The sequence below is a fragment of the Mesocricetus auratus genome, unplaced genomic scaffold, assembly GCF_017639785.1.
Source record: "Mesocricetus auratus isolate SY011 unplaced genomic scaffold, BCM_Maur_2.0 Super-Scaffold_100015, whole genome shotgun sequence".
NCBI classification, from domain to species: Eukaryota; Metazoa; Chordata; class Mammalia; order Rodentia; family Cricetidae; genus Mesocricetus; species Mesocricetus auratus.
Genome location: NW_024429198.1, coordinates 21,412,162 through 21,438,714, shown reverse-complemented (window position 1 = coordinate 21,438,714; position 26,553 = coordinate 21,412,162). Strand labels below are relative to the sequence as shown.

The following is a 26,553-nucleotide window of genomic DNA, read 5'->3' as shown; positions in this document are numbered from 1 at the left end:
CCGTTGCTGGAGGGGGAAGGCGGGTGGATACCATCGTGGGGGAAGATGCTGTGTTCTGTGTATGTCCCCAGACCGGGTTTTATCTCTTGGTATTACACTGCATGATGACATGCTAAAAGTTAACGTCACAGATGAAATCCGAAGATTTTAGCCCTTTTTGCCCTCCGTCAAGGTGTGCCACTGGTCAGAGTGGATCGTGGGAGCCCTTTGAACTAAGGAAAGCCGTGCTTTTTTCTGAACTCAAGCTTTTTCTTCACTGCGTTCTGCTTGTTAAGCTCCATTGCAGTCTCCAAAAGAGCTCAAAGGCATCAGAGGCAAAACCGTCAGTGTGATCTGACAGCAGCTTTCCTCCCACCATCTAAGGCAGTGCTTCTCAACCTTCCTAACTCTGTTCCTCATGCTATGGTGACCCCCAACGAAAACATTATTTTCATTGCTACTTCACAACCGTAATTTTGCTACTGTTGCAAATCATAATGTAAGTTTGTGTTTTCTGGTGATCTTAGGTAACCGTTGAGAAAGGGTCATTCGACCCTGAGGGGTGGGGGTCACAGCCACAGGTTGAGAACCACTAAACAAAGTGACCATTAGAAACCAAAGACTGTCTTTTTCTATGTCCTAAGTCTAATAATCTAATTGTCTTTTTATCCAGACCTCAGAATTGGGTGTCACAGAGCATGTTGAAGGAGACCCTTGCAAATTTGCACTGTGGGTGGGGAGGACACCAACATCAGACAATAAAATTGTCCTTAAGGTAGGTTAATTTAGAGCGGGGGTTTGCTATGTGTACATTTATTGTAGTGATGCGTGCTGGGGTTTTTGTTGTTGTTGAAATGCACAGATTCAGTGTCATTTTATTTGACATTTGTATACTCTAATGGGATTGGTGAAGCACATACGAGAGAGAGAGAGAGAGAGAGAGAGAGAGAGTTGTGTTTGCTTTTCTGTGAGAAGTCCTTTGGAAAGCGGAGAGCAGATGGTGGGCACAGGTGGCGGAGGGACACTGCCTCCTGACGCTCTCCCACCTGCACAGGCGTCCAGTATCGAGAACAAGCAGGACTGGATCAAGCACATCCGCGAGGTGATCCAGGAGAGGACTGTGCACCTGAGGGGAGCCCTGAAGGAGCCCATCCACATCCCCAAAACTGCACCAGCAGCGAGGCAGAAGGGGAGGAGGTGAGGTGTGGCGGTGTCGGGAGAGTGCTCACCTGTTGGGGAGGGAACAAGGGTGTCACCACTGTTTGTCTCAAACACTTAGAGCATGGGTGCTTAAGATGAACTGCTTTGTCAGGACAAGAGACTCCACTGGCTGAAAACAGAGCCCGTGTACAGATCCCTCTTCTTGCCCCCATCCTACCCAAGGCATCAAAACATTAGTTTTTACATTTGGAAATGAACCTGGGTTGGGGAGTTCACTATGTTGAGAATTCAGTGAGATTTGTTAGGCACTTACCATATTGCCAAGCCAAAAGCCGTGGTCAACACAGCATGGCATGGGGCTGCAGAGATGGCCCAGTGGTTAAGGGCACTGACTGCTCTTGCCGAGGTCCTGGTTTCTGTTCCCAGGTATTCACATGGTGGCTCACAACCACCTGTGACTCCACTTGTTGGGGATCTGATGCCTTCTGATCTCTGTGGGCATCAGGCATGCACATGGGTGCTCATACATGCATACATGCAGACAGAGGACTCATGCACAGAATAAAATAACTCTAAAACAAAGCAAGCAGAATGGTTGCCATCACCTGTAGGAGCTAGCTGTAGGAAGGGTCTAATGGGGGTTTATTTCAGCTGGTAGATGGTCTTCACCAGGTCACAGTGTTGGGAACTGAACATTTCTGTGTTCCACTAGGGATGGAGAGGACCTGGACAGCCAAGGAGATGGCAGCAGCCAACCTGATACCATTTCCATCGCCTCCCGGACATCTCAGAACACACTGGACAGTGATAAGGTGAGCTGTCACCAGCACTGCCTCTTTGGGTCAAGGTATGGTGGCTTAGCATTTTAAAGACAAGTGCTGGGTTCTAGAAGTGGACCAGGCTTCCATGGCAGCACAGAGACTTGGAGGATAAAGTGAGACTAATGCAGAGGACTCAGAATAAATCTTTCCACTTGTCCCATCTACCCATTTCAGTCAGAGTCTTGGAAGACAGTTTACCTTATTTAAGCCTTTGCATTTTATTCATAAGCCAAAGAATCTATTGTTTAAAACCAAATTTGAATAAGAACCAAATATGTAAATGTGGAAATTTGTCTGAGGCCAACATCCTCCATGGTGGACCCTGAGGTTTTCCCTTAGGATTTGAGGTACACAGAAACAGAAAGTTCTAGAACACTGGACTTTGTCTTGGACAGTCATGACCACTGAAATGACAGACCTGGTTTTTGTCTAAGGCATCTATTTGGTAGTGCCTCTTTAAAAAAAATGGTTCCAGATGTCTCAGGATTAGCTAGGGTTTCTATGCTATGAAATAAAACCAGGACTATAGCACCTCTTACACAGGAAAGCATTTAATTGAGGCTGCCTGATAGTTCAGAGGTTTAGTGCATTTTTGTCATGGCAGGGGCATGGCAGCTACAGGCAGACATGGTACTGGAGAAGGAGCTGAGAGTTCTACATCTTGATCCACAGGCAGCAGAAGCAACTGTGTCCACATTGAGCATGTAGCTTGAGCATAGGAGACCTGAAAGCCCACTCCCACAGTGACACACTTCCTCTAACAAGGACATGCCCGCACCAACAAAACCGTATCCTCTAATAGTGCCACCTCTATGGGGGCCATTTTCTCTCAGAACTACTGCAGGGTTCTTCTTGTAGAATCAGAGGCCTACAGAATAGACTGGCAGTCAGTACGACTTGGGAGTCCTGGGTTTGTGTGGCAGAACAGAAGATGAAAAAGTACTGCGTCAAAGCCTGTAGACATGTGTCTGGATGAGTGTTCTGTTCCTACCAAGATGAGCATCTGTTCTAGCTCTAAAATGCTAGACCAGACCAGATTCTTTTATAAAAGATCTAATATATAAGCATTTCCTTTCAACTGTATCAGTTCAGAATTCACAGTTTCTCACTCCCTGGTACAAACTGGTTCATTACTGCATGGTGGCTGAGAGACTTGGATTTTCAAGTTCCCTTGTACTCAGAGGTAGCCATGTTCATGACCCCCCTGTCTTCAGAAGGCCAATGCTGGTTAATTGTTTCAGATAGTGCATTGAACGGTCATTGGGGGTGTCCTCCTTGGATTTGAGTATTCACATTGTAGTTTCTAGGACAGAAGAAAATAGATTTAAAATCCTGCTCCTCTGAGTGACCCATTTCCAAAGCCCTTCCAGTGCAAGTCATTGAGTATTTCATTCAATTTTTTGAATCTACTGAATGACAAGTCCTAACGCTTAGAGTACCTCACATAGCAGGAGCAGAAGACAAAAATGTGCCCTTCGTTGTGTTCAGGGCTGGTATTAGTCAAGTCAGTGGTCACTTAGCCCCTCAAGCAGCAGTAGGAAATAAGGTGGATGGCATGGTCTGCTATTTGGTAATTAAGAACTAAAGTTTTTGATAACCTAAGGAGTTAGCGTGTCAATTTTATGAGACTGCCACCTAGAAGAAAAGACAGACCAAATAGTTGACAAGTACGACAAGGATAGCCATTTGCATCAGGGCCCTTTGCGAATTGCCCTCACACTTCTTCTAAGGTGGACTCTCATGGACCAGCTCTTACTGTAGATACTGGCTTTAATGTTCATGAGAAATAAATATGTGGAATGAAATTGTCAAAGAGATAGATGTACTATTTCCCTCTGGAAGGCCCTGGTAAAGGCTTTTCTGGAGGTTGGCCCAGGAAGCAAGATCAGTTGTGTTTTGGGGTACTTAACGGGTAAATGGCTGGCCCTGAATATAGAAATGCTCTCCCCATCCTAGAATGGGCTGTTCATCCAGCCCTGGTTCCCTGAGGCATATATACTAACATGATTGGAATTATGTGAACCTGGAGTAAAGCAGATTCTGTTTTTACTCAGTGTGTGAGGATGAATAGTTCTTAACCAAAGTGTAGGTTTATAGTAATTGCTTGTTTGCCTTGACGGTCTACTGGGACATTGGAATTCCCCTTTAAATATTTTATCAGTGAGGATAGTGAACCAATTCCATTTTCTTTATCCAGTGGTGTCATCACTAAAGCCATTACTTCATCACTGAAGTTTGCTCCAGCTCAGCAGTCCCTGAAGGGCTGCTCTTCATGGCCACCCCTCCCCAGTTTTGGAAGTGAAGCTAGTGCATCCACAGCACCAGTCCTGGACCCCATAACTCTTCACTGTCTTGAAGTGGTGACACTCCACGTCCTTTCTTATCAGTGTGACACACTTTCCTTTAGTGCCTCTGGGTGAGACAGGGCCGTCAATAGCTGTGAAAGACAAATACGGATGGCCTGTGTACCTCTGCTGTCAGAACTGAGTAGATGTCTACACTCCTGGTCCTGTGTTGGGGATTAGAATGGCCACGTAGGATATGCCATTTAAAGCAGACACACTCATTAGTCCCAATAAAAAGGTAGGAGTGTTTGCAGCCCTCTCTGCTTCTGTTTCTGGGTTCTCTATTTTGGACGGCTTGCTTTTGGTCATTCTGCTTGTTCATCTCTGGTCACAGATTTCAGAGTCTGTAGATAATTCAAAAGAATGTGTTTTGAACACAAGGAACCGCTCTTCTCCTGAGTCGGAAAGTGCAAAGCTCTGCTTCTTCCCCACCTCCTGGTCTTGGGGGACTACAGCTCTTCATGAACCTAAAGCTTCTCTCCACCCTACATGGTGCACATTAATTGGCCTGTGATGATGCAAGCCGGCATTTCCTGCAAGGAAATAACTTGAGATATTCTGCCTGTTTGACTCAGTTTATCGTGTCTGTTTTGAGTTAGCCACTGTCATGGAATTTGGTTCCAGTTCAGAAATGGGATATGTTTTGTGCTTAGCTTCTTACAGAATCCTGAGAGGAAGTTGTCTGCCAGAGCTGTTAGTGATCATCAGATAAAGCACCAGGGGTTTAGGACAAGAGTCAGCTGAGGAGGGGCTCTGGAGACACCCTCTTTCTAGGGCACAGCTCCATTAGTCACAAACCCCATCCCACAAGCCCATTTCCTGTTCGGAGAACATCAGTCTTAAAATATGTCATTTTTTTGTTCCAGATGTGAGTTTAACACCAATTCTTGCTGATATTCATGGTACTTAGGCTGATAAAATGATCTTATGAAAATGTGATTTGGGTTCCAAAACCAACCAGATGCTTTCCAGGGTCTTACTCACTGCCCTGGGTGCATCTCCTGAGGTAGGGAGGGGGTGCTGACCCGGTGCTGACCCAGCCTGCGGCACTGAGGAGATGGAGCCAGATGGAGTGTCAGTCATCTCCTGAGGTAGGGAGGGGATGCTGACCCAGCCCTGGATGGGCTGATGAAGCCAGATGAAGCAGTGAGCCAGAAACGGAACGTGGATTTAATCATCTGTTGTCTCGCAGCCCTTATTCTTTTACAGCAGGGCTGACTATGGAGCTGAGTGTGTGGAGGGCACTAAAGATATCTTGGAACATCGTCTCCTCACTCTTACTGCATTAGTTTGTGATTCCTATCATTTAAACCAAATCTGTGTCGTGAGACACAGAGAGAAGCTTAGGAATGAAACAAAAGGGCCTAAGTAGAATGAGGCGTCTGGAAGAACCTACCCAGGCCAGCGTGTAGACTCCCAGGACCCTAGTGTGCAGCGTGTAGACTCCTGAGACCCCAGTGTGCAGCTCTCTAGGAGGAGTGTACATATAGGTGCAGTTCTTTAGGAGGAGTGCACAGTTACTGTACAGCTCTTTAGGAGAAGTGTACAATCAGTGTACAGCTCTTTAGGAGGAGTGCATGGTGCAGCTGAAGTGGGTTCTTTGCATGAATTTAAGCTTACCACAGGAAATATGAATCTGAATATCTTATTTTTATGGATGCACATATTTTAAAGTGTATGGTAAGAGTTCTCTTACGAAGTTAAAGCCCTGTGTCAGGAATATTACTTTCTGGACAGTTTTAAAGCCGGCTCTTCTGTCATGTCATGTGAGCCTGCACTACAGGAACCTGTTAGGACTTCCGTAGATACTATAGAGGTAGTCTGAAAAGTAGCTAAAGCTGCAGTTTGAAATATGGCTCCCCTGACATTCTTACAAGAGAAGTTACTTGCTGAGGAAGGACTGTACTCCTCAGCATGGGCCTGCATCCCCTGCATTGCAACCTGAAGTCAAGGATTGTCCAGCCCTGTTCAGAGAAGGCACGTGACCTGCTCAAGAGTGTTGCACTTCCTGGGACCAGGCTGGATTTTCCATACATAATAGAATTGGGTCATTGAGCTCCAAAGTCTTCCACAGTTAAGGATGCGCATCTCCAAGGGGCGGGGATGCCTCTGGAACATCACTGGGTCTTCCCCCACTCAAAGCATACCGGAATACTAAAGGGCATGACGCACTTGTCTAAGTGCAAGCCCTCAAGGTTGAAGACATGCTCTCTAGCAGACCACCAAACTTGGGCATGTTCCTTAACTGCTGTGTACCCATTGTCCCCTGTGTTAATGGCACTGATGCTACCCCACTGTGAGCTTTGGGATTACACCCTGTCTTTATAGCACTGCCTAGTGATTAAGGAACCCGGCATAAATATTAGTGGTCTCATCTTTGTGGCATAGAAAGGAGGGAAGTAACTAATACTTATGTTACTAATACTAAGTAACATAAGAGATAACAGAAAAAGTATGTTCTCATGTAAGTTTTACATGGTATTGCCAGTTACTATTGAGCATGATAATAAACCTTAGATTTAGACTTGGGACTCTTCCTTCCTATTGAGGGGTGCAGGTGAATGAAAAGGGTTCTTGGATTCATATCAGTTACTCAGATTGATGCCTCTCCTTAAAGATGGAAAAAGGAAATCCGGCAGAGAGGTTTCTTCAAATAGAATTGTCACCGGGAGGTTTCCTGTGCTGTCCTCATCCCTCATCCCCCTGCAACCCTGCACCACACACACACACACACACACACACGCACGCACGCACGCACGCACACACACACACACACACACACACACAGAGCTTTGGCTTGCATGCTGCTGTGGCATCTCAGATCTCTGCAGCACGCTTCCATATCTCCTGATGCATGAGAAGCAAGGGAAAGGCAACCTTGACCAGGTCCTACCTCACAGCTGCCTGCCCTCTGCTGGTTTTTGTTTGTTTTGTTTTTCCTTCTAGCTGTAGCTTCTAAATTCATCCTTTTATAGCTAATATTCCATTGCAGTCCATACATTCAGCTCACTCAAGGGAGCCTTCCATGATTCCTAGTCTCAGCAGAAAAACCATGTGTAATCATACAAGCAAAGAACCAAGGAAGGAGAAATAGCGAGACAAAGTGGATGCTGGTTTTGAAAATGCTTATCACTGATTTACTTTCTTTCTTTTCAAAAAATTGTGCCTAAAAAGGTATAACTGAGACACTTATTTCAAACCATTTGCAGTCTTTCACAGATGTCTTTGAGTTCCCTCCATATCAGAGCCTATTTTTAAAACCTAAGCAGAGGGTTTTCAGGAGCATGTCTCCTTGACCTTGGCCTGAAGGGAACTGTCTTCCAAGTTTGTTTGTGAGCCTCAGAGGGTGGCCTTCATACTGTTGAGGTGGGGGCGGATCTGCCAGCCCCGGTAAAGCTGCCCAGCAGCAGGGAGAAGCTACGGCATGATGGCATTTATTCTGATATGTTCTGGCTGCCTGGGGGCTGCCTTTGCTTTTGTGTTCACAGTGGAGCTGTACACTCTAATCCCCTTAAACCAAGCAATCCTTGCTTGGTCTGCTCTGTGTGAAACCTGCATGAAACCACAGAACTCTTTTGTAGAGTTTCTGAATGACTGAATGTAGGGGGCCGTGGGGAACAACTGTTCACAACACTTGATAAACTTTGTTCTCTAGGAGGAATGGCCTTTATTAGACCACACCCTCCCACCCCACCCCCGCCTTTCCTTTTGAATCGCTCTTGCAAAAGTGGCCAGATATTCCCTGGAATTGATCTTCAACACATTAGGCCCTGGGTTCTCGAAACAGGATCCTTTGTGAGAGGACGACATCACTCCCCGCACCATTTCTCTCTAGCCCTATTCAGTGTTACTTCCTCACAATGCAGAGCTTGGCGATTCAAACCAGGTGTTGGCTGTTGTCCTTTTAAAGCCGTGTGTTCTTGTAACATACAACTGCCTTGTTCTAGTGCGAGGCGTGGGAGTGTGAGAACATAAAGAACTCCATAATCAGATCCGCTGCATGAACGTCTCAGCCATGGGTTGAGACAAGGCAGAAACACGACACGGTTTCTTTGGAAAACAAAAGATAACAATGCTACAAAGACTGTTGACGCTTCACAAGACTAAGAAATGAAGGGTGGAAAAACCACAGTGTTCACTTTCTGTTATGCTAGGGAGAATGCAGGGCAAGGATGCCTGCTTGAGTCTACTCATGTCCTTGGTCTAGGTCATGGGTGCTTGCCTGGTGGACCTCCCAGAGGGCAGTGGCTTTGGGGGGGATCATCTTTGGTGATCTCTGTGATCCGTTTAAGGCCAGCTATTCTTTCCACAAGAAAAAATTGCAGGAAACCACAATAGTGAAAACCCGAAAGATGTTTTAAAATGTGTCTTGTCTTTGGAAATGACTTTTACAAGGGTTAGTGCAAGTCATGGGATAAGTTGCACTCCTGAACTAAGCAAAAATGCCAGGGAACCTGTACCAGAAGTCTGTAAAATGTGCCAAGTGAAGAGAAGATGTGGAGACTTCCACAGAAGGTGTCTGGCAATGGAGAGACACTGTTAAGCTCGGGGGACAAAATGGGAACAGTTACACTGTCAGTGTAGTCAGCATCATTGAGTCAGGTCTTGCGAGTGGGTAAGAGTTCTGTGGACTTCATGATACAGTTACCTAACCTTGTTAGGAATTTAATTTGTAATATCAATTATGACTTGCATTGCTTCCTCAAAGAAATCATCACAAATGTCTACAACAGCAAAATCTTGTCTTTCTAAAAACTTAACAAGTTTCATTTTAAACAGATGTTTTGTAGCTCATTTGTAGCTCAAAATTTAAGGGAGGAATGAGAGATGAATAACGCTATGGATATTATAAGATACTTTAAAATACACAAATCAGAGACTGGAGAGGTTGCTTTGCAGTTAAGAGCATAGGCTTCTCTTCTAGGAGACCTGGGTTTGACTATTGGAACCCACATGGTTGTTTATTACTGTAGTTCCAGTCCTAAGGGGATCCAGTGCCCGATTGGATGTGGCTACCATGTACACATGGTGCACAGACAATGCATGCAGACAAAACACCCGTACACATAAAATAAAAAATACAGGTATAATATATGTGTATGCATATATACATATACGCATATGTGCATATATATATATATATATATATATATATATATATAGTTTAAGTGGAGTCACACCACATGGGATGATAATGCTCCTCCCAAGAATAGATCATATAACACAACCCCAGTGCCAGGCATGAGAAACATCTTTTTGTGGGTCCAAGAGACTTCTTCAAATAAACAGTGTAAGATATTGCTATTGCCCTTCGCTGTACCCCAGATCTTGAAGCTAAGGAAGGCCCTATTGCTGAAGATACTTTGACCATAGGACTTGAAGAACTGATTTGGAACTGACGTGGAAGCTTCCTCCCCTAGGACTGGCTCTCATAGTATAGGAACGTGCTATGCAAACTGCCAAGAGATAAAGCTGTCACTAGTCCACCCAGTCGTAAAGTCTATGAACCATGACAGTGACTGACCCAGCAAGATGTCTCCAGTGGTGCCCTGTGGCATTTTGTTGTGGGGTAACCAGCAGCTGTCTCACTGAACTAAAATTTAAATACTTAATTGTAAAGCTTGAAACAGAAGCCTACAGGACACTTCTTTTCAGGGAAACATCTATTTAGTTCCTAACCTTAATTGTAGGTTCTTATCTTTTCTGATGGGCGAAGCCAATTGACTGAGGAATATGAAAATGTGGGGATGATAATTTTAACATTTTTTGAAATATTATTCTGGCATTCTGTTTTCCTAAGTTCTGGAAAGCCTTTGCATGTTTTTTAACATCGTTTATGATTCTTTTTCAGAACAGGGTTGATTTTTATTTCTATGCTCTGTCAAGTACACAGATGTTTCTAATCCTCTTTGGTTACTCTGGAAGGGTCTTAAAAAAACACACACACACAAGTGCCAAAAATATAGTCTAGCTCAATTCCCTTCCTGAGCCTCCCCCACCTCCGCCACCCTTGCTTGAGTCGCCTGACAAGTTGATGAGACTCTGGAGGAGGAAGCGGCTAGCTTAGAGCTGGGGTGAGCATGTCCTTCCCAGAGCAACCAGGGCCGCTGGGGAAAGTCTGGAACTCTAACTGGAGAATTCACCAGCAGGGCTGGCTGCCAGCAGTCACGGGGACACTAGGGCTGGACCACCAAGGCCTGCAGGGGGCAGGGCTCCAGCTCCAGCTGTGGCAAGCCAGACTCTTCATTGTCCAGCTTCTTTGGCTGGCTCTGTTTTCACTGGGAAGGAGGCATTCCTCCTCTTTGTTGGGGAGTTAACCACTTCCATATCGTGGGCTCTGTGAGGAAAATTCTTTCCCAAGCTAGGTATCTACGTTTGGCATTTTAATGGCTTCTTTATCTGTTCAGGGACTAATGTAAATTTTATTGTGGCTTTCCCACAAAGGAGTTTGTAAAAATTTAGAAGGGAGCTTAAACAGTTGTGAATTTTCCCTGTGACCTAGTAAAGATTCTCATTTTGTCTGGGTTGGTTGGTGCTTCGTGGTGGGAAGCTTCGCTTGTCTGACAGACATGGTTTTAACTCTTGAGTCCCCAGACTTTCTCCTAAGACACAGGATGGTCAGAAAGAGTGTTCAAGAGCGCTCTTCTGACAGCCTTCCTGGGTACAAAGCCCACGGGTCCACAAATCTTGCAGTAATCTGCAGGCCTTGCTCTGCCAACAGTGATGGTGACCAACCCTGTCTCTGCCCAGACAGACAGACAGACAGACAGACAGACAGACACACACACACACACACACACACACACACACCATTCATTTGAAAACTGAAGCATAAGTGGTTTTAGCAAACGGCCCTAAGAATGACATCTATTAGCAGCTTCTTAGAGCTAATGGATGGGCAGCTTAGAGAAAATGGATGCAAAGGGCTCCTATCACAGAGGTGGTGGTGTGGACCCCGGATACACAGAGCCCATCTCAGAAATGACCATCAAGCAAATGGGGGCTCAAGCTCTGTATCACACATCTGTTCTGAAGAAAAGGATCCATGCTTTTAAAAGGTCATCCTGACAGCATTGTTCCACTAGGACAGAACAGAGATCTGGGAATATACAGGGCAACCACAAGGATCATGGCAGAAACTCAAGTGAAGTAACCAGTGTGGGTTTGCAGGGAAGAAAGTCATTAGAAAGCTACCCTAGAGTCCTCTTGACAACTTCTGGAGGAAGAGGGAGATTTATTTAAGTTGGGTGACTTCCGGTGATAGCATCACCCAGAAAGCACCACCGGAAGAGAAACACAAGTGGGGACATTATGAGTCATGTCCCAGCTTCCCTGGTGGGATGAAAAATCGGAAGCTTGGGGTCATCAGCCGCTGGGACTTTGGGACTAGAGAGTTCATATGTGGTTATGGAAGAACAGGAGAGATGAAACCTGGGGATATTCTGAGGGTGGAAAGCCAGTCACACGATTCTTATGTAGGATCTGATGAACCCTGTCCCCAAGGAGCTAACAGTCCAACTGGTCAACCTACCAGGATATAAACCATTCAGGGCCAACAGTAGAGGGAGAATTGTAGTCCTATTTTTCACAGACAGGTCATTTGTGTGTCTTCATGGAACTCATGGGTGTGCTACTGTAAGAAGACTTGATTACTAGAAATTTGAGTTAGGGGTGGGGTGGGGGATGAGTGAGCATAGTTAGCAGAGAGAATGGAACTAGAGGTTGAAGGATTAGTACAAGCAGGTGTGAGAAGGCCAGAGCTGGGGTTGGAGTCAAGGGCACAGGGCCAGGCGGGCACATAGAGGCCATTGTAAGAATCTGTGATTTTTCATGAGTTGTAGATATCCCCCTGAGACAGTCATTCTCTGTCTTCAAAGAGTGCTGCATGCTCACTGCTTAATTTACAGAAAACTAATGAAAGCTACATAAAGATTCCTTAGGGAGCCAAGTCCTCAGAGGGTCCTGAGGAGAAGCGGTCCAGGGTCAGTGTCCCTCTCTGGCACTGCCCCCTTCCTGACCCACAGGATGCTCAGAGAGCCTGTGTGTGTTGCAGTGCGGAGCTCTCGTTTACTACTTTGGAAATCTGGAGAACTTCATCTCACTTATCGTCTGTTTCGTGGCTATTCCCTCGGCAGCCTTTAAGCAGTTTTTCTTTCTTTGTTCTGAGTTTAAAGATGAGGAGCATAGCATTTTTAAAGAGGGAGCTAGAATGTCTTGGATACAAAGAGATTTGAAAGTGTATGAGAAACTTCATTGGGATGACAGTAAACTCATTAGAAAATGTCCCACATTGGGAGTGACAGAACATGCTCTTAGCCTGGTTCCGGTGATGCCTCTAACCCCACTGCAGAATTTCAGGCAGAAGGCTGCATTCCTAGCCAGCTTTGCAGCTCTGTCCAGCCCAGTGGTTTTGCTTGTTGACCCGTCCCTCTTTCTCTGTCCCTCTCAGCTTTCTGGTGGCTGTGAGCTGACGGTAGTGATCCACGACTTCACGGCTTGCAACAGCAACGAGCTGACCATTCGGCGTGGCCAGACGGTGGAGGTTCTGGAGCGGCCTCATGACAAACCTGACTGGTGTCTGGTACGCACCACTGACAGGTCTCCTGCAGCGGAAGGCCTTGTGCCCTGTGGCTCACTGTGCATCGCCCACTCGAGAAGTAGCATGGAGATGGAGGGAATCTTCAACCACAAAGGTAAGCCGCAGGGAGACCTGAGGGAATGCCTGGTGAAGCCTCATCTGTCTGGCAGGTCAGCACACAGGACTGTCCTATCAGTACAGCCTCAGGGCAGTACCTTGCCACTGTCTGCAAGGCTCTGCAGTGGCAGCGGGATTCCAGCCTTTACCAAAGCGGTGATCTTTTATGAAGTCTTTACCCCAAATGCCCAGCATGGAGGCTGCAGGGCTGAAGGCTGCTGAGTGTGAGAGGCTTGTCCCGATGGAGGTGTGCTGCAGATGGGAAAATGCGCTAGTGTTTTACAGGGAAGACTCTTTACGTGTTGAAATGACATTCCATAGAGGTAGCAAGCAAACTGTGTTGTTTAAATTAGCATTTCTTTTATTTTCTCCAATGTGGCTACTGGAAAGTTCAGTCAGCACACACAGCTCATGCTGTGTGCCGGTTCAGTGTGGCTAGTTTACTGGTTCATTTTGATGAGAAGTTTCTGGAGACTTCCTCCCCTGGAGTTGTTGTGCAGCTCATCTGAGTGGTCATTGGGCAGCATGGCCCCTGTCAGTCTGTTGTACAGTTCTGGAAAATGGGTAGTTCTTCCGGCTTTGGAGAACGTAGCTGGCTTTATCTCTTGAGGTAACATCACTCCACTCTGCAGTGTTCAGTTTCTTTTCTACTAATTAGAACATTCTAGCAGCTTTCTTCACCTACCCTCCATGCTCTGCTCGTGTCCATCCTGACAGTCCTCTAGCTGCCGTGCTTTCAGTCCTTTGAGCTGAATGACGCTGCACAGGACACTCCAGTCGGCCCAGCTCCCTCGTCATAGCCAAGCTCTGGGTCCCCAAGGCCCCGACGTGAACTCTCCGTCACTTGTGAGAAACACGATGAGTGAGACTAAGAAAAAGCAGGGGGTCATTTTTCCTCTCTGGGGGACTCTGCAGGTTTACAGCAGCACTCTGTGACCTGGAGCTGGAGTTCAGGGAGAAGCTCCCCGACATTAAACTACTCTCTCCTAGCCCACAGCTGCCTCAGGACTACCTGATCATTGAGTTTGGATTGGAAATAAAGTTTCTGTGTCCCCCTGAGGAGCCATGGTGAACTTGAACATGCTCCTGTACAGGAAGACTGTGATGGCATGCATGTGCCTCTCCGGCCGTGTGCTCTTTACTTCCTGGTGTCCTCTTGACTTCCTGGTGTCCGCAGTTGCAGCTTATCTGAGGGGGAGAACCTCCCGTACTCAGCACACCTGACTTTGTCCTGAAAACTTGCAGTGAACGTTGAGTTTTGCTTGCTTTAGAGTGGCCATTTTGTTTTTCTGCCCGAGTGTGTTCTGTGATGTGGAGCCTCTGAAGCATCATCCCTTCCCTCGCTGGCCTCCAGCACCCATCCTTACAGCTGTGCCGCCGTGAGCACAGTGGGTGGTTAACGGCTCAGGTCTTCAGTTTTCTCCCTTTCCTGGTCTGTATAATTTTCTCACAAGGAAACTGGAGGCTGTCTTGTCTGCTTCCTCAGTATCAGGACTTGGGCAGTGTGACAAAGCAGTAGATGAGGGGAAGAAAACCCACTTCAGGTTCAGCAGGCCTTACGGAGGTCAGGCCCAGAAGTGCAGCCTTGACCAGAGTCTTCATCCAGCAGACTGGAGGCCGTGGTCAGAAAGCCTACTCCTACAGCAAAGGAGTAGGAAGTGAGAATGTAACCTAGAAAGGAGACGTATTCTTCAGAGGCCTCTGCCATCTTGGGGAGCACAGGGCCTTGATTTGCCTCTAACCAGCCCATAGTTCATCCTCCCTGTGGTGTGGAAACATGGGTGTATGCCACCGTAGGTGGTGAAAGATCGCTGTGTGCTGGGCTGTTGATGCCTCCTGTGCTATTCCAGCTGGTACCTGAGCGTCACCGAACCTTGTTTCCCAGTAAGAGCTCTGGGCTTGGAGGATGCAGCAGAGATTGAGGTAAACCAAGGGCCAGGACTTTCTGAGAAGACTCAGGGTCATCATTCTACATCTGGATCGGACCCTTTGGCAGTGTCAGACAAGCAAGCTGGCTACAAGCTCCGCCCCACAGAACTCTTGAGCTTGAAGACACTACCATTATGTATCTATAGCTCTTCCAGTAATCCCTAAAGGTAATTGTTAGCAGTCTTAGCACTCTCCCTCCCAGGCAGGAGGGAGAAGCACATTGCTTTCTAGTCTTCATCTTGCAGCTTTTTATTTTGTTACTCCATGTCCAAACAGCTCAGGTTTCCATACGCTTTACCAGCGTAACTCTGGCCATTGAGGTTAACTGTCCAATTGCTTCGAAGAATAAGCTGCTTAAAGGTTTCCCAGAAGCTGGCTGTGAGCAGTGCTGGGCCTCGCTTGGTGGCCCTGAAGCTTGGCTAGCCATGGAACTGTGTTGGACACATAGAGTTGCCCATATCACCTGGGCCAGTCTCCTCGCTCACCATGAGCAAAACTGTGTTGCTCTTGGTGGCCCTGAAGCTTGGCTAGCCCTGGAACTGTGTTGGACAGGAAGGATGCCTGGGATTCATGAGAGCCAAGTGTCCTATCTCATGACATACAGTGACTTCAGGAGGATAAAGATGCAGCTTGCATAAAATCAATTTAAAATGGTTTGTGTTTCAAGAAGATGTTCTTGAGTATGAAACTAGACCCTACTGTGAAGATTGCTCCATCAAGAGAGCTTTCCCCTGTGTGTATGTGGGGGTGGGGGAGATTATTTTGGAAAACTGCATTTCTGCTAACCTCTGCAGACAGACAGATTGCCTGGAGTGTTGACATTACCCTGGACTGGCTGCCATTATTCTTCTTCGCAGCATCTTAGTCACCAACTCAGCAGACAGTGCCGGGACTAAAATAGAATGTGGCTTCAGCAAATCCACGCTTGGCCAGTCTTATCTGTCTGTGGTCTGTGCTGTCTGCTGTGACTTCGGAAGCTGGGGCTGGCTTTGGTGCAGAGGGCCCTTGCCTTTGCTCCCAGCATGCACAGGTACACCTCCCACTGAGCACCATCGGTGGCCTTATTCCCTTGGGAACAGGCTCTGAGTCTCTAGAAGTAGGTGCCTGGTAATCTCTGCTAGACTCCAGTAAAGAAAGTTGAGTGGTCTTTGCCTCCCAGGGTCTCAGCTTGCACTGCTTCTGCTTACCTGGTCACAGGAGCAAGCAGGAGTATCAGAAATGTCTGTTTCCTATGAGACCATCTCAGGATGTCCTCTTTGCCTTGTGACAAATCCACCTGGGCTGTTCTTGTACTTGCTTGTTTATTTATTCGTTTGTTTATTTATTTTATGTGGCATTAGAATTGGTAAGAGCTAGACAAGTGACCCACTACTGACTGTACGCCAACCTACTGTTTTACTTTTTATTTTGAGACAGGGACAGGTCCTTTCTCTCTATGTCTCCCCACCCCTCAGTCTCTCAAGTTACTCAACTTTACTCTGTAACCCAGGCAGGCCATCCTCCTGCCTCAGCCTACTGAATACCAGGTATTACAGGCCTAAACCCTCAGAAGCACTTTGTTTTGTCATAACCAGGAAGATTCTGGTGCATTTCACTGCAGTGGGAGGGCCACTCAGTGGCTGCAATACCCCAGGGTGAGGTTTGAAAAATTGAGGGTGTTCAGGAAAACATGGTGTTGCCTGTGTCCCTCATTTAGGCAAGTTATTGTCCCTGACTTCCACATGTGCAATACAGAGTGTAAATCTGCTGCTATGGTTAATTTATTATTGTATCGTGGTGAAATGTACATTAGTGTCAGAATCCTCTTGGGAAGCCCTTCTGTGGCGCTTACCGGTTCACTGCATCTGCATCTGGAAGACCGCCTAGACAGCCTGTATCCAGGCACGAACCTCTCAGCCCAACTTTCCCCAACAGCCACTGCCACACAACGTGATGTGGTCGAAGAAGCTGAATTTGGAAGGTCCCTCTCAGCCCTCACACGACTGTTTTCACCAAAAGTAGGCCCTGGGAGAAGGCCTTGTGGGACCGCGTGGCCCTGTGGCTCTAGCTTTGGTGTGGAGTGCTCATCGGTGCCTCTCCTGCTAGGAGTCCTGGATTCTGACCACCTCCCTGCTGATTTTGCATCCATAGGTTTGGTCTTACCATGCTTGCTGGCGCTGCCATCATTAGTTTATGTTTCTTAGGAAGTTTTTCTGAATAAAGCCAATTCAAATCTTACATCTTCTCCTTAGGCCAGCCCATAATGAGATGACAAGTGGGCTTTCTGCTAGTGCTTTCATGTGTCTAGGAAAGAAAAAAAAAACACCTACATAGAAAAATCAGCTACATCTTTTATGGTGTTTATAATTATAGCTTGTTTTCCCTCTCTCCTTTGGATGAGAAAAATAAGGAACACAAACAAGAGAAACAAAAGCCCTTGTCTGGTGACCAAGGCTGTAAACTAGAGGCTGTAACTTGGTATCTACCCATTACCACAGCAAATCGTGTATCAAAAGCAACTGTCTGTGGTTTTGGGCCTAACCACAGAGCCTGTGGAGACCTGGGCAGACTCACCGCGGCAAGAAAGCACAGGATCCCCACCTAAATGCAGTGACGTGTGACTGTCATCAGTATCGGGTGGCCTTCCTTTAGTCTCCTTTTATTTAAGGTTATCTGAAATGTAGTTTTCCCCCGGGCTCTACATGGACTGCATTCTCTCCTCTCTCCAAGTCCTCCGTGTGTGTCTTCCTTGATGGTTTCACTTCTTTGTCGTTGGCCCCGCTGGCCTGTTCAAATCTAAAGGACCCAAGTTCCCTCTCCTAGTTCCTCTCCATTTGCTAACTAGTAACATGGTCACATAGTTGCAGCTGTCTCCATCATGTCCTGCATGATCTCTCCTGTTATTTGTGCTGCACAAGTAACATTGACATGACCTGTAGCCATGTTTTGAGTTTAGTTCTGTGCACAAGTGCCTTTACAGCCCTGTGCCTTTGCCAACCTCCATCCATAACCCCCTTTATCTTACAAACCTGATTCACTGTACCCCCTAAGCACCCCCAACCTTTTTCCCTTCTTCGAGCTCCTGGCAGCCACCCAGTACTTTCAATCCTTTGGGGACTGGCTTACTTTATTTAGTATAATGTCTTCAGGGTTTATCGCGTTCCACCGTGTTTCTGAATATCCTTACAGCTGATCTTCCACTCTGCATGTCTGCATCACTTTGGGCACTGGCTGTCCACAGGGCATCTAAATACTTGCTTGCATCCTTGCTGTGGGGATTGTGGGTGTGCAGCAAGAAGTGGAATTACTGGAGCTCGAGCTGCTGAGCAGTGTCTTTCTACACGGCATGTGCTGAAATCTAGTCCCCCCTGTATTGACCTTCACAGACGGGCCACCAGAGCAGGGCTTTGGGGAGCAGAATCAGTGTCCTCATGTAGGAGTCCTGGTGCCCTTCCACCAAATGAGAGCACAGGCGTCACCCCTGAGGGACAGAGGCTCACCAGATACTGCCTTTGCTGGCACCTTGATCATTCACGTGTGCTGTCATGAAGTACCCATTGTAAGACACTTGGTTGCAACTGCAGGTATAAATAAAGAGATGCATTAACCCACCTTTAACTTTCTGAGAATGTCATCTCTGTGTTACTGGTTTTTGTCAACAATATATTTCAAATACATTCTCTTTTCTCCATCTCTGCCATTACCTCTTGCCACCTGATACCCCTGCCTTGCTTCATACACACTCCCCATGTGCCTTGTACACAAATCCATGGCACAGCTCTTGCTGAAATTTCAGTAGCTTTCTGCTTACAATAGAATAAAATCCTCTTTGTTTTTTTCCGTTCCCTAACATGTCCCACCAAACCTTTATGTTTCCAACATGACTGTTCGCCCACAGACCCTGTCCCCTTGGTGCAATGTATCAGATAAAAAAAGAGAGCCTTCCCCTGCTTGCTCTCCCCCAAACATCACTACCTGTCTCATCTGTCTAATCAAAAAATCTTTTGGAAAAACCTAAAGTAGAAAGCCATTCTCCCAGTGGTTATGTGGAAGGGAGGTTCCACGGAATAAATCTTGATCTCATTCACAAGAGTTTCAGCAACTCTTGTGAAAGAATTCCAGTTTTAAAAGCTCTGATGATGACCAAGGACAGAGAGAGTCTATTCGAGGAACTCACTGGGAAATCTTTAGACAGATTTTAGTGAGTGATGGCTGTGTGGTATCAAGCTAAGCTTATAAACATTACAACAGACAGAACTTACAAATAAACAGTGGAGTGATAAAGAGCAGCAAAGCTCACTGTGCACCCAGCGCTGAAAGGTAGCCATAAACAGAGAAAATGGACACATTGTAAGGTGGGTCACAGAGGAGTGTCACTGGGAGCTCTGCTCCTGGGATTCCCCAACTGGGGTAGACACCCAGCAGGGTGTTACGAGACAGACAAGTAACTTCCTTTGTAATTCTACATTGTCAAGTTCTGTTCTTTCTTTTTTTTTATTTTAACACATCACACTTTATAGACTTATTCACTAGGGCCATCACTTGCAATTGAAAGAAATAGATGCTGTTCTCAAGGGCTGCTCCTGAAATGACTTGTAGTTCTTGAGGTGGATGGTCCCGACCTGATGCTGGGCCTGTGAGCTCCACAACTGATTCTGATCGTGACCACATGTGGAACCACTGTGTCAACATGAAGTAAGGGTGTGTTTTCACTGAGGTGCAAATTACAGTGTGTCTGAGGGCCCCTCCTCCCTCCATAGCTACTTTCCTAAAGTCACCCCTGTCCTCAGCCTCCCTAATGTCTGGACAGATGAGGTGAGGTCATGGCTGTGCCTGAGAACTTGTGGATTTAGGATGAGGCCCAATATCCCTGTCTCTCCCATGACCTCCCCACCACCCTATGTTGCAGAGATGAGACCAAGGGACAAGACCTTCTCTGAGGTCTACAGATGGGAATGGGAACTTCATAAGGTCACCAGGTATGTCTGTACTCAGGAAGCTGCACCCAGGCCTGTACCCCAGCTGGTCTGGAACGGAGGACATGTCATCGTGTTTTTCCTAGGAGAACAAGCAGTAACAAGGCTTCTGCACCCCGTGCAAACCACATTCCCAGTCCTCAGGACAGCCTCAGCTTCTGGTCACCGGATAGATGGCAGAAGCACACTTGTCCCACCCAGTCCCACCACAGGGCTCAGGCCTTGTCCCCCACCCCAAGATAGTAGATTTAATATGTGTATGCCCAGCACCATGGATCTCGGTAGCGCATGGCCAGTCCAGGCTGCACCATGGATACCAAGCTCAGATCCATTTCTGGAGCCTCCTCTGACCTAAGAATGACTTAGAGCACAGATCCAATTCCAAACTTCTTGGAAGCAGTCCCTCAAGCAAGGATGTGTGGCCACCAACACCCCCAATCCCGATCCTAAATCTTTTCCTCACTGACATCTCCATGATTTGCTTCTAGTCACCAGCTCAGAAGGTGACTTGTAAGACTCCTATCTCAGATGAGACTGAAATAACTCCTGACTTTTAAATGACCCAAAATGGTTCCAGAAAGTGCAGGGTATCAAAGTTTTCAATGGCACTAACAAGTGATTCCAGTGTGTTTATGCATTTACACCGTACCACATGGTCACAGCCATCAGAGAACACCCCAGGTTCACTAATGCACGGGCATTTCAAACCATACCTGCCCACATAATTCTTAAAACTACATACAATGGGAGACCTGTGTGCAGCTTTTCAGTTCACTTGGAAAGAGCCGTTTTATTCTGTTTGAACAGCTGCTAATGTAAATCCCTGTGGGAAGAAAGCCTGAAGAGCATGGAGTGGCACCAAGAATTAAAAACACTGTCCCTGAGCCCTGCATATCCAAGACTGAGCAGTCAATCCCAGACCTGTGATTAAGGAGTGCTTTTCCGAGGAGCATATAATTACAGAGCCACACAAGCGGCTATTATTCTGTAGAGAGCTTCATATTGGCAGCCTTTTCCCATTGCAACTTTACATTGAAGTTCTTCTCAAAACAGGAACAGTACATGAGCAGGCATTGACAGTATCCAAGTTAGATCATCACAAAATTATAGATATTGCCAAGGCGTAAACAGTGAGAAACCATCTTCCCACACCTGCTTCAAATGGCCATGGCTTGCTGGGCACAGTGTTGCACACCTGTAATTCCAGCACACAGGAGGCAGAGATAGGAGGATTGTGAGCTCAAAGCCAGCCTGGTCTAGCTAACAATACCCTGTCTTTATTTAAAGGGGGGAAAAAAAACACCATGGTGCTGAAACTAGGGGAAACAAATAGAAACTGTGGTGGGAAAGCATGGCAGGGAATGTGAAACGGGCCAACAGGGCTGTGGCAGGTACTGGGCCTTTGGGACCTACTCCCACCTCTCAATTTCTGCAAGATAGACTTTAAAAATCCCTCATTTCTGACATTGCATTGACATTGGAGTACAGTTAGCTGGCCAAATTAGGACTTCCTCCTTAAATGCATGCATTCTAGTACTTACCAGCTGTCAAAACTCAGAGGATGAGTTTGGTGAGAACTTTCCATGTTCAGTGTGCTTTTTCTTAGGTTTCATCAGGTGTGCAGCTGCCTGGAGTGCACCTATTCACTGTCTGTTTCCTCGGACTTACCCTTAATTCCTGGTGCATCTCTGAGGGTACTTGATAGACTATACTCAAGCTTTAGGGGTGGGCCTGGCAGACCAGATTTTGTGTCCCTGTGTTCAGGGAGGTATGAGGGGATACCTAAGTCGGGGGTCCTAGAGTAACTTCCCTGTAAACAGAATTTCAATAGCTTTGACTGTAGATGCATACTTCCAAGTCGAAGTACACAGAGATAATGCAGCTGCAACCATCCGATTATTTTGAGCTATTAGAAAACAAGCCTACATCTGAGAACAAAACCACAGTATTTGTTCCTGGTAAATTCGCAGTTCTGCCTTCATGGAAAAGCAGGAGCGAGCGAGCAAGCACAGGTCTACATCCAGATCACTGAGGATAGAGAGCGCTGCCAGAGAGGGCTCCCGGTGCAGATGGGGAAAACAAGCCTGCTTGAAAGCCTTTCAGATAATAAACACTCTCCGTCCTTGTCCCATGCTTCGTTTGGAATTTTTGGGGAAATCATGACCCTGAGTAGTCAGCAGTGTAGAATGGTCATGCTCCCTGGAGTGTTCCAGAATCTGTTGATCAGCGCACACTGGCCACTCAGCACAGCGCATGACTGTTCAGCACACAGTGGGATGCTCTGCTAAGAAAAGACCTCAGTAGACTCCCACACAGTTCCCCTGGAGTCCATACAGAGCACAGGGGTGGAGAGGGCAAAGGTTTGCGCTTTGGACCCAGCTTTCCATACCTCTTATGTTACCCCCAAAATCCATCAGTAGACACAGAAAGTGTATATGGGAGGCGGGGCTACATTGTAGTTTTAAAATTCATTGTGAAAATGTTAGGCTTGAGAAACTGAATCCTACGGAAAGCTGAGAGACTCTGAGGGAGGCAGGAGATTGTTGAGGCCACAGAAGAGCCGTCTGACAGGTTCCCTGTGTGTGAATGTGGTTTGATTCATAGATGTCATCACATCGGAACATTCATAACTCTGTACAATTTGGAGAGTCAGGAAGCTGCTTTTCTACACCCTTTGAGAATAGGGAGGATGTCTACACTCTGTAAACTACTGCCACTTATTCTGCATGGGGCCCCCAAATTTGCACCACTTCCATTAAATCCGTAATAAAGATGTAAACACTCTGGAGAGATTAACATAAACATATCCATACAGATGTCTGGTCTATGGGAAGATCTTTCAGAAGCCCAGCTGATGGAAAAGCACAGGGACAGATTCATGATTCAGTCTACATGGATGATTTTAAGGAATTATACCCTTCCCCCAAACCAGGTGGATAAAAATGAATCTAGAGAATTCGAGGGGCTTAATACGTATCAAATTTTACAGGTTTTATGGAAATAAAAATTACATTTAAGCAAACGTCACTGCATGGCAGGTTCTACTGGGATTTTTGCTTACCTGATTAACTTACGACATGCTCCCATATTTTGTCTTTCTCCAAAATTTTATTTTTCCCTTTAGCCCATCAATTCTATTTCTATAATTCTATAAATACGTATTCCTGTGGATCCAGCAATTCAAATGCTTGCCAGGTCCCTGCGTGCACAGTATTCTGTAAACTTGGCTCCCTATACACTTGGAGCATTACACACTCATGAAAAAGTAAGAGTCAAGCTACAGAGGAGTCAGGGTGGGGGATAGATACATTCATTTATATTTGGTGGAAAAGCACCAAGAGTGTAATTTAAAAGAAGAAGAAAAAAGATGCCTAGCTGTATGTGGCAAACAGTACTGTGGAAATAGATTGGGTTATACTTTGTTTTATTTCTGAAATGTTTTATGTCTAAAATACAAGAGTTAAGTCTTAAGATGTTCCATTATTCTCTCTAGAAAATGTGTGGGGGTCACTGAAACTATGAGAAGTTTTTCTGAGACTAGGTAGACTCCTGAGCCTCCCGACAGATTTGCTCCTCAGGGACATGTGACTGGAGACTGCTCTAGAAGTAGCAGACCATGTCTGTTATGAGACACACGTGTCAAGAGAAGAGAGTGTTCATCCACGAAGCTGCCATCACAGAGTCCCAGGCCAGTGGTTCTGACAGAAGTCTATTCCCTAGAAAGCCAGTTCTAGAGGTTGGAGTCTAAGATAAGGGGTCACCAGGCTGATTCCCTCTGACGCCTCAGGCCTTGGCTGACAGGCGACCTCTCTTCGCCTTGTGCACCCCCCTGCCATGTCTGCGTCTAAATGCTCGTGTTAGAATGCTAGTAGACTAGATGTGGGCCATCCTACACACAGGCCTTGCTTTGATCATCTTGGACACTGTGTCTCATTCCGAGATATGTTTATAACTTGAGTGTAAGAATTTGGAGACGCATTTCAGGCTGTCACAGGTGGGCTGTTGGAGTCTTAGAAAATTAACAGTAAAAACACAGAGAGAGGGGGAACAAACTGAGGATTTAAAGTGCCAGGCATTGCATGGCTAATTTTACATTTCATCCTCAAGAATAACCTCTCTGTGGCTTGAGAGTGTTTGCGTGCATGTGTGCGTGTGTGCGTGCCTGCGTGTGTGCAAGACAGGGATGAAGAAATGGAAGCATAGAGAAATTATCTAACATAAATAAGATTAGTCCTTGATATACACTAGGTTTTTAGGAGCAGGAGCCATCTCTTTGATGAAGGTTTAATCCAAGGAGGCAGCCGGAGCCTTCAGAGGCAGAGTCAGCTGCCCAAATCTGATTCCAAAGCTGGTATGTAAGGTCCACTATACCCAAGACTGCCCCCGCCACCATGGCTATGTACTTCTAAAGGGCAGGCCCCTTCCACAGCCTCCCAGAATGATCAGTTATCTGAGTTATGGCATGACCGTTCTAAAAGCCGAACACTACCTGAAGCGGCCCCCTACAGGAAATGTTTCTCCTCTCTTGGTGCCTCTTCTTCCTGTCCTACCCTGGTAAGCCACAGAATCTGCTCACAGGCCGCTCATGAGTGTGTAAAGATTGCTTTCCTTATGTGTCTGCAGGAGGTAGAGGACCTGTCCTGCTCTGAAGCCTCGCCCCGTGGTCTCCCTTCCTCTCCAAAGAGCTAGAGGATTCAGTTTCAGGTCCTGTCCCTGTGAATGTGTGACGTACACCTCGAATTCTGAAATGTCACGGAATGGAGGTATCAGCGGTACCGGTTGGCTGTTCAGGGCTAGCCACATTGCTCTGAAATTTTTTTTAGGACAGGCAGGGTCACCTTTTTATTTTAAGAGTCTGTCTTCTTGTAGTTAACACACCATGCTGAGGCACCAGAGAATGACTTAACATAAAAAGGAGAGTCTGAACGTTTTGTTGAGGAAAGGAAAACTCAAATCCTTTCTGAAAAGATAGTAAATAAAGCAATGAAAAGGAGCCTGCCCGGTTTTTGGCTCTCTGTTGCAGGGCCTAAATGCCCATAAAGGTGCTTTTGTGGATTGACCCTGCGCAGAAGCAGTGGGAACTCACATGTGAATGGGGCCCTAAGAAGCCAGGGTTCTGTCATTCCGGCCCCCCCAGGGCAGGAGGTATTATCTTGGGGGAGAGAAACCGGAGGAGGCTCCTCGGGACAGGAGTATCTTTGTGCGTGAAACCTGAGACACAACATCGCGAGCCCCAGCTGCGCTCAAGGCCGGCACTGTGGGCATATTGTACAGAGCGGGAGAGAACGGGGCCATAGAGATGGCACGAGGAAATGACGTGTGTCATTCCCGAGACCCAGCACCCTCAGTCCCAGGAACATGTGCTCCTGATAAGTCCGGTTTGAGGACGCCTGGAAAACAGCCAGACTGTGACCTCGCATGCCTCTTTGGATAACTTTTCCATGTTTCCATCTCTTTAGCTATTTGCAATCACATAATATACTCATTTTTAACATTTACTTGAAATGGGACTTTCAGGAAAGCTACAGAAATAGAATTCTGGTTTTATGGGTGTCCCTCCCCTTAAATTAGCATCACCCATAACAGTGCACAACACAAAACATAACACAACTTGCCTTGAACGTGGCAGCCGGGCCTTAGTGGCTCCTTATGTGTAGATGCCCCCACTTGCAATTTATTTGCTAGTTTCCAGAGCTAATGTATATGGGCCATTTTGGCACAATCAGCACTGAAGCAGTTGTGCCAGGACCAGGGCCTGCTCTGCCTTGTCTGCGCAGGCCCTCATCACAGCTTTAAAACCTCTGCACCCTGGTTCCTGGTTTTCTGATGGTGATTAGCCGATGCCATGTAATGATACATTTTTATAAAATATGCAAATATTCTTTCTCGTCCTGCTTTTCTGCTGGCTTTTTGGGTTTTTTGTTGTTGTTGTTGTTTTGTTTTGTTTTCTTGCTACCCGTCAGAAGTTCTATCTCCGGCTGTTATTAATGCACTGCTAGCCCAGTAGTAGTATCTAGTTTTCTCATTCCTTCTAAACGTATGAAGTGGGGTTTCTCTGCAAGGAAAAGCTAGTCCTTTAGCACAGTCATTTATTTAGTGAGTTATCTAGTATGCAGTTTTCTGGTTCTCACACTCAGTCAGGACTCTCCTACTTCCCAACAGAGTTCTAGCATCAGTCATTAGGAGCTGTTCCGGGGAGCTGTTGCCAGGTTCCTGTCGTGTCATGGGTGTGTCCTCCCTTCTACTGCAGAAGGGCTTAGACACTGAGATCTGCAAGATGGGGCCATTTATCTGAGGCCCTCCCAGCGGAGGTGAAGGGAAGGCTAATTTTCTCCCTTTACTGTTTCCTCCCTTCTCCTTTCTCTATGTGTTAGTATTCGTACCATATTGAAGTCACCGCCTGGTAAGGGTGCCTCCCAACCTTCTTCTTTTCCCTGTGCATGACTTCTCTCTTTGACAGTGAAATGCCTGGGTACCATTACCCACATTAGTTAAACTCCATAGCTAGAGTCCTCACCAGTCGTTTCAGGATGGCCACTCCACCTTCCTGTGAGAAGCCGGCCTCCCTCCCACTCCCTTGGTTTGCAGTGTACAGATAGGATGTGTTCACACGGCTGATTCGCTCAGTTCCCGCCTTCCCCTTCTGCTCCGTGTTCTGGGTCATGTGT

General features: G+C 46.5%; 1 protein-coding gene across 1 annotated transcript in view; it reads left to right on the top strand.

The window, feature by feature from the left end:
* Positions 1-26,553, top strand: part of Trio (trio Rho guanine nucleotide exchange factor) — a 275,905-nt gene that overhangs the window by 192,139 nt on the left and 57,213 nt on the right. The window contains 4 exon segments of the mRNA XM_040757679.1: positions 653-754; positions 1,034-1,176; positions 1,853-1,952; positions 12,756-12,999. Coding sequence (XP_040613613.1) covers positions 653-754; positions 1,034-1,176; positions 1,853-1,952; positions 12,756-12,999 — 589 coding nt within the window.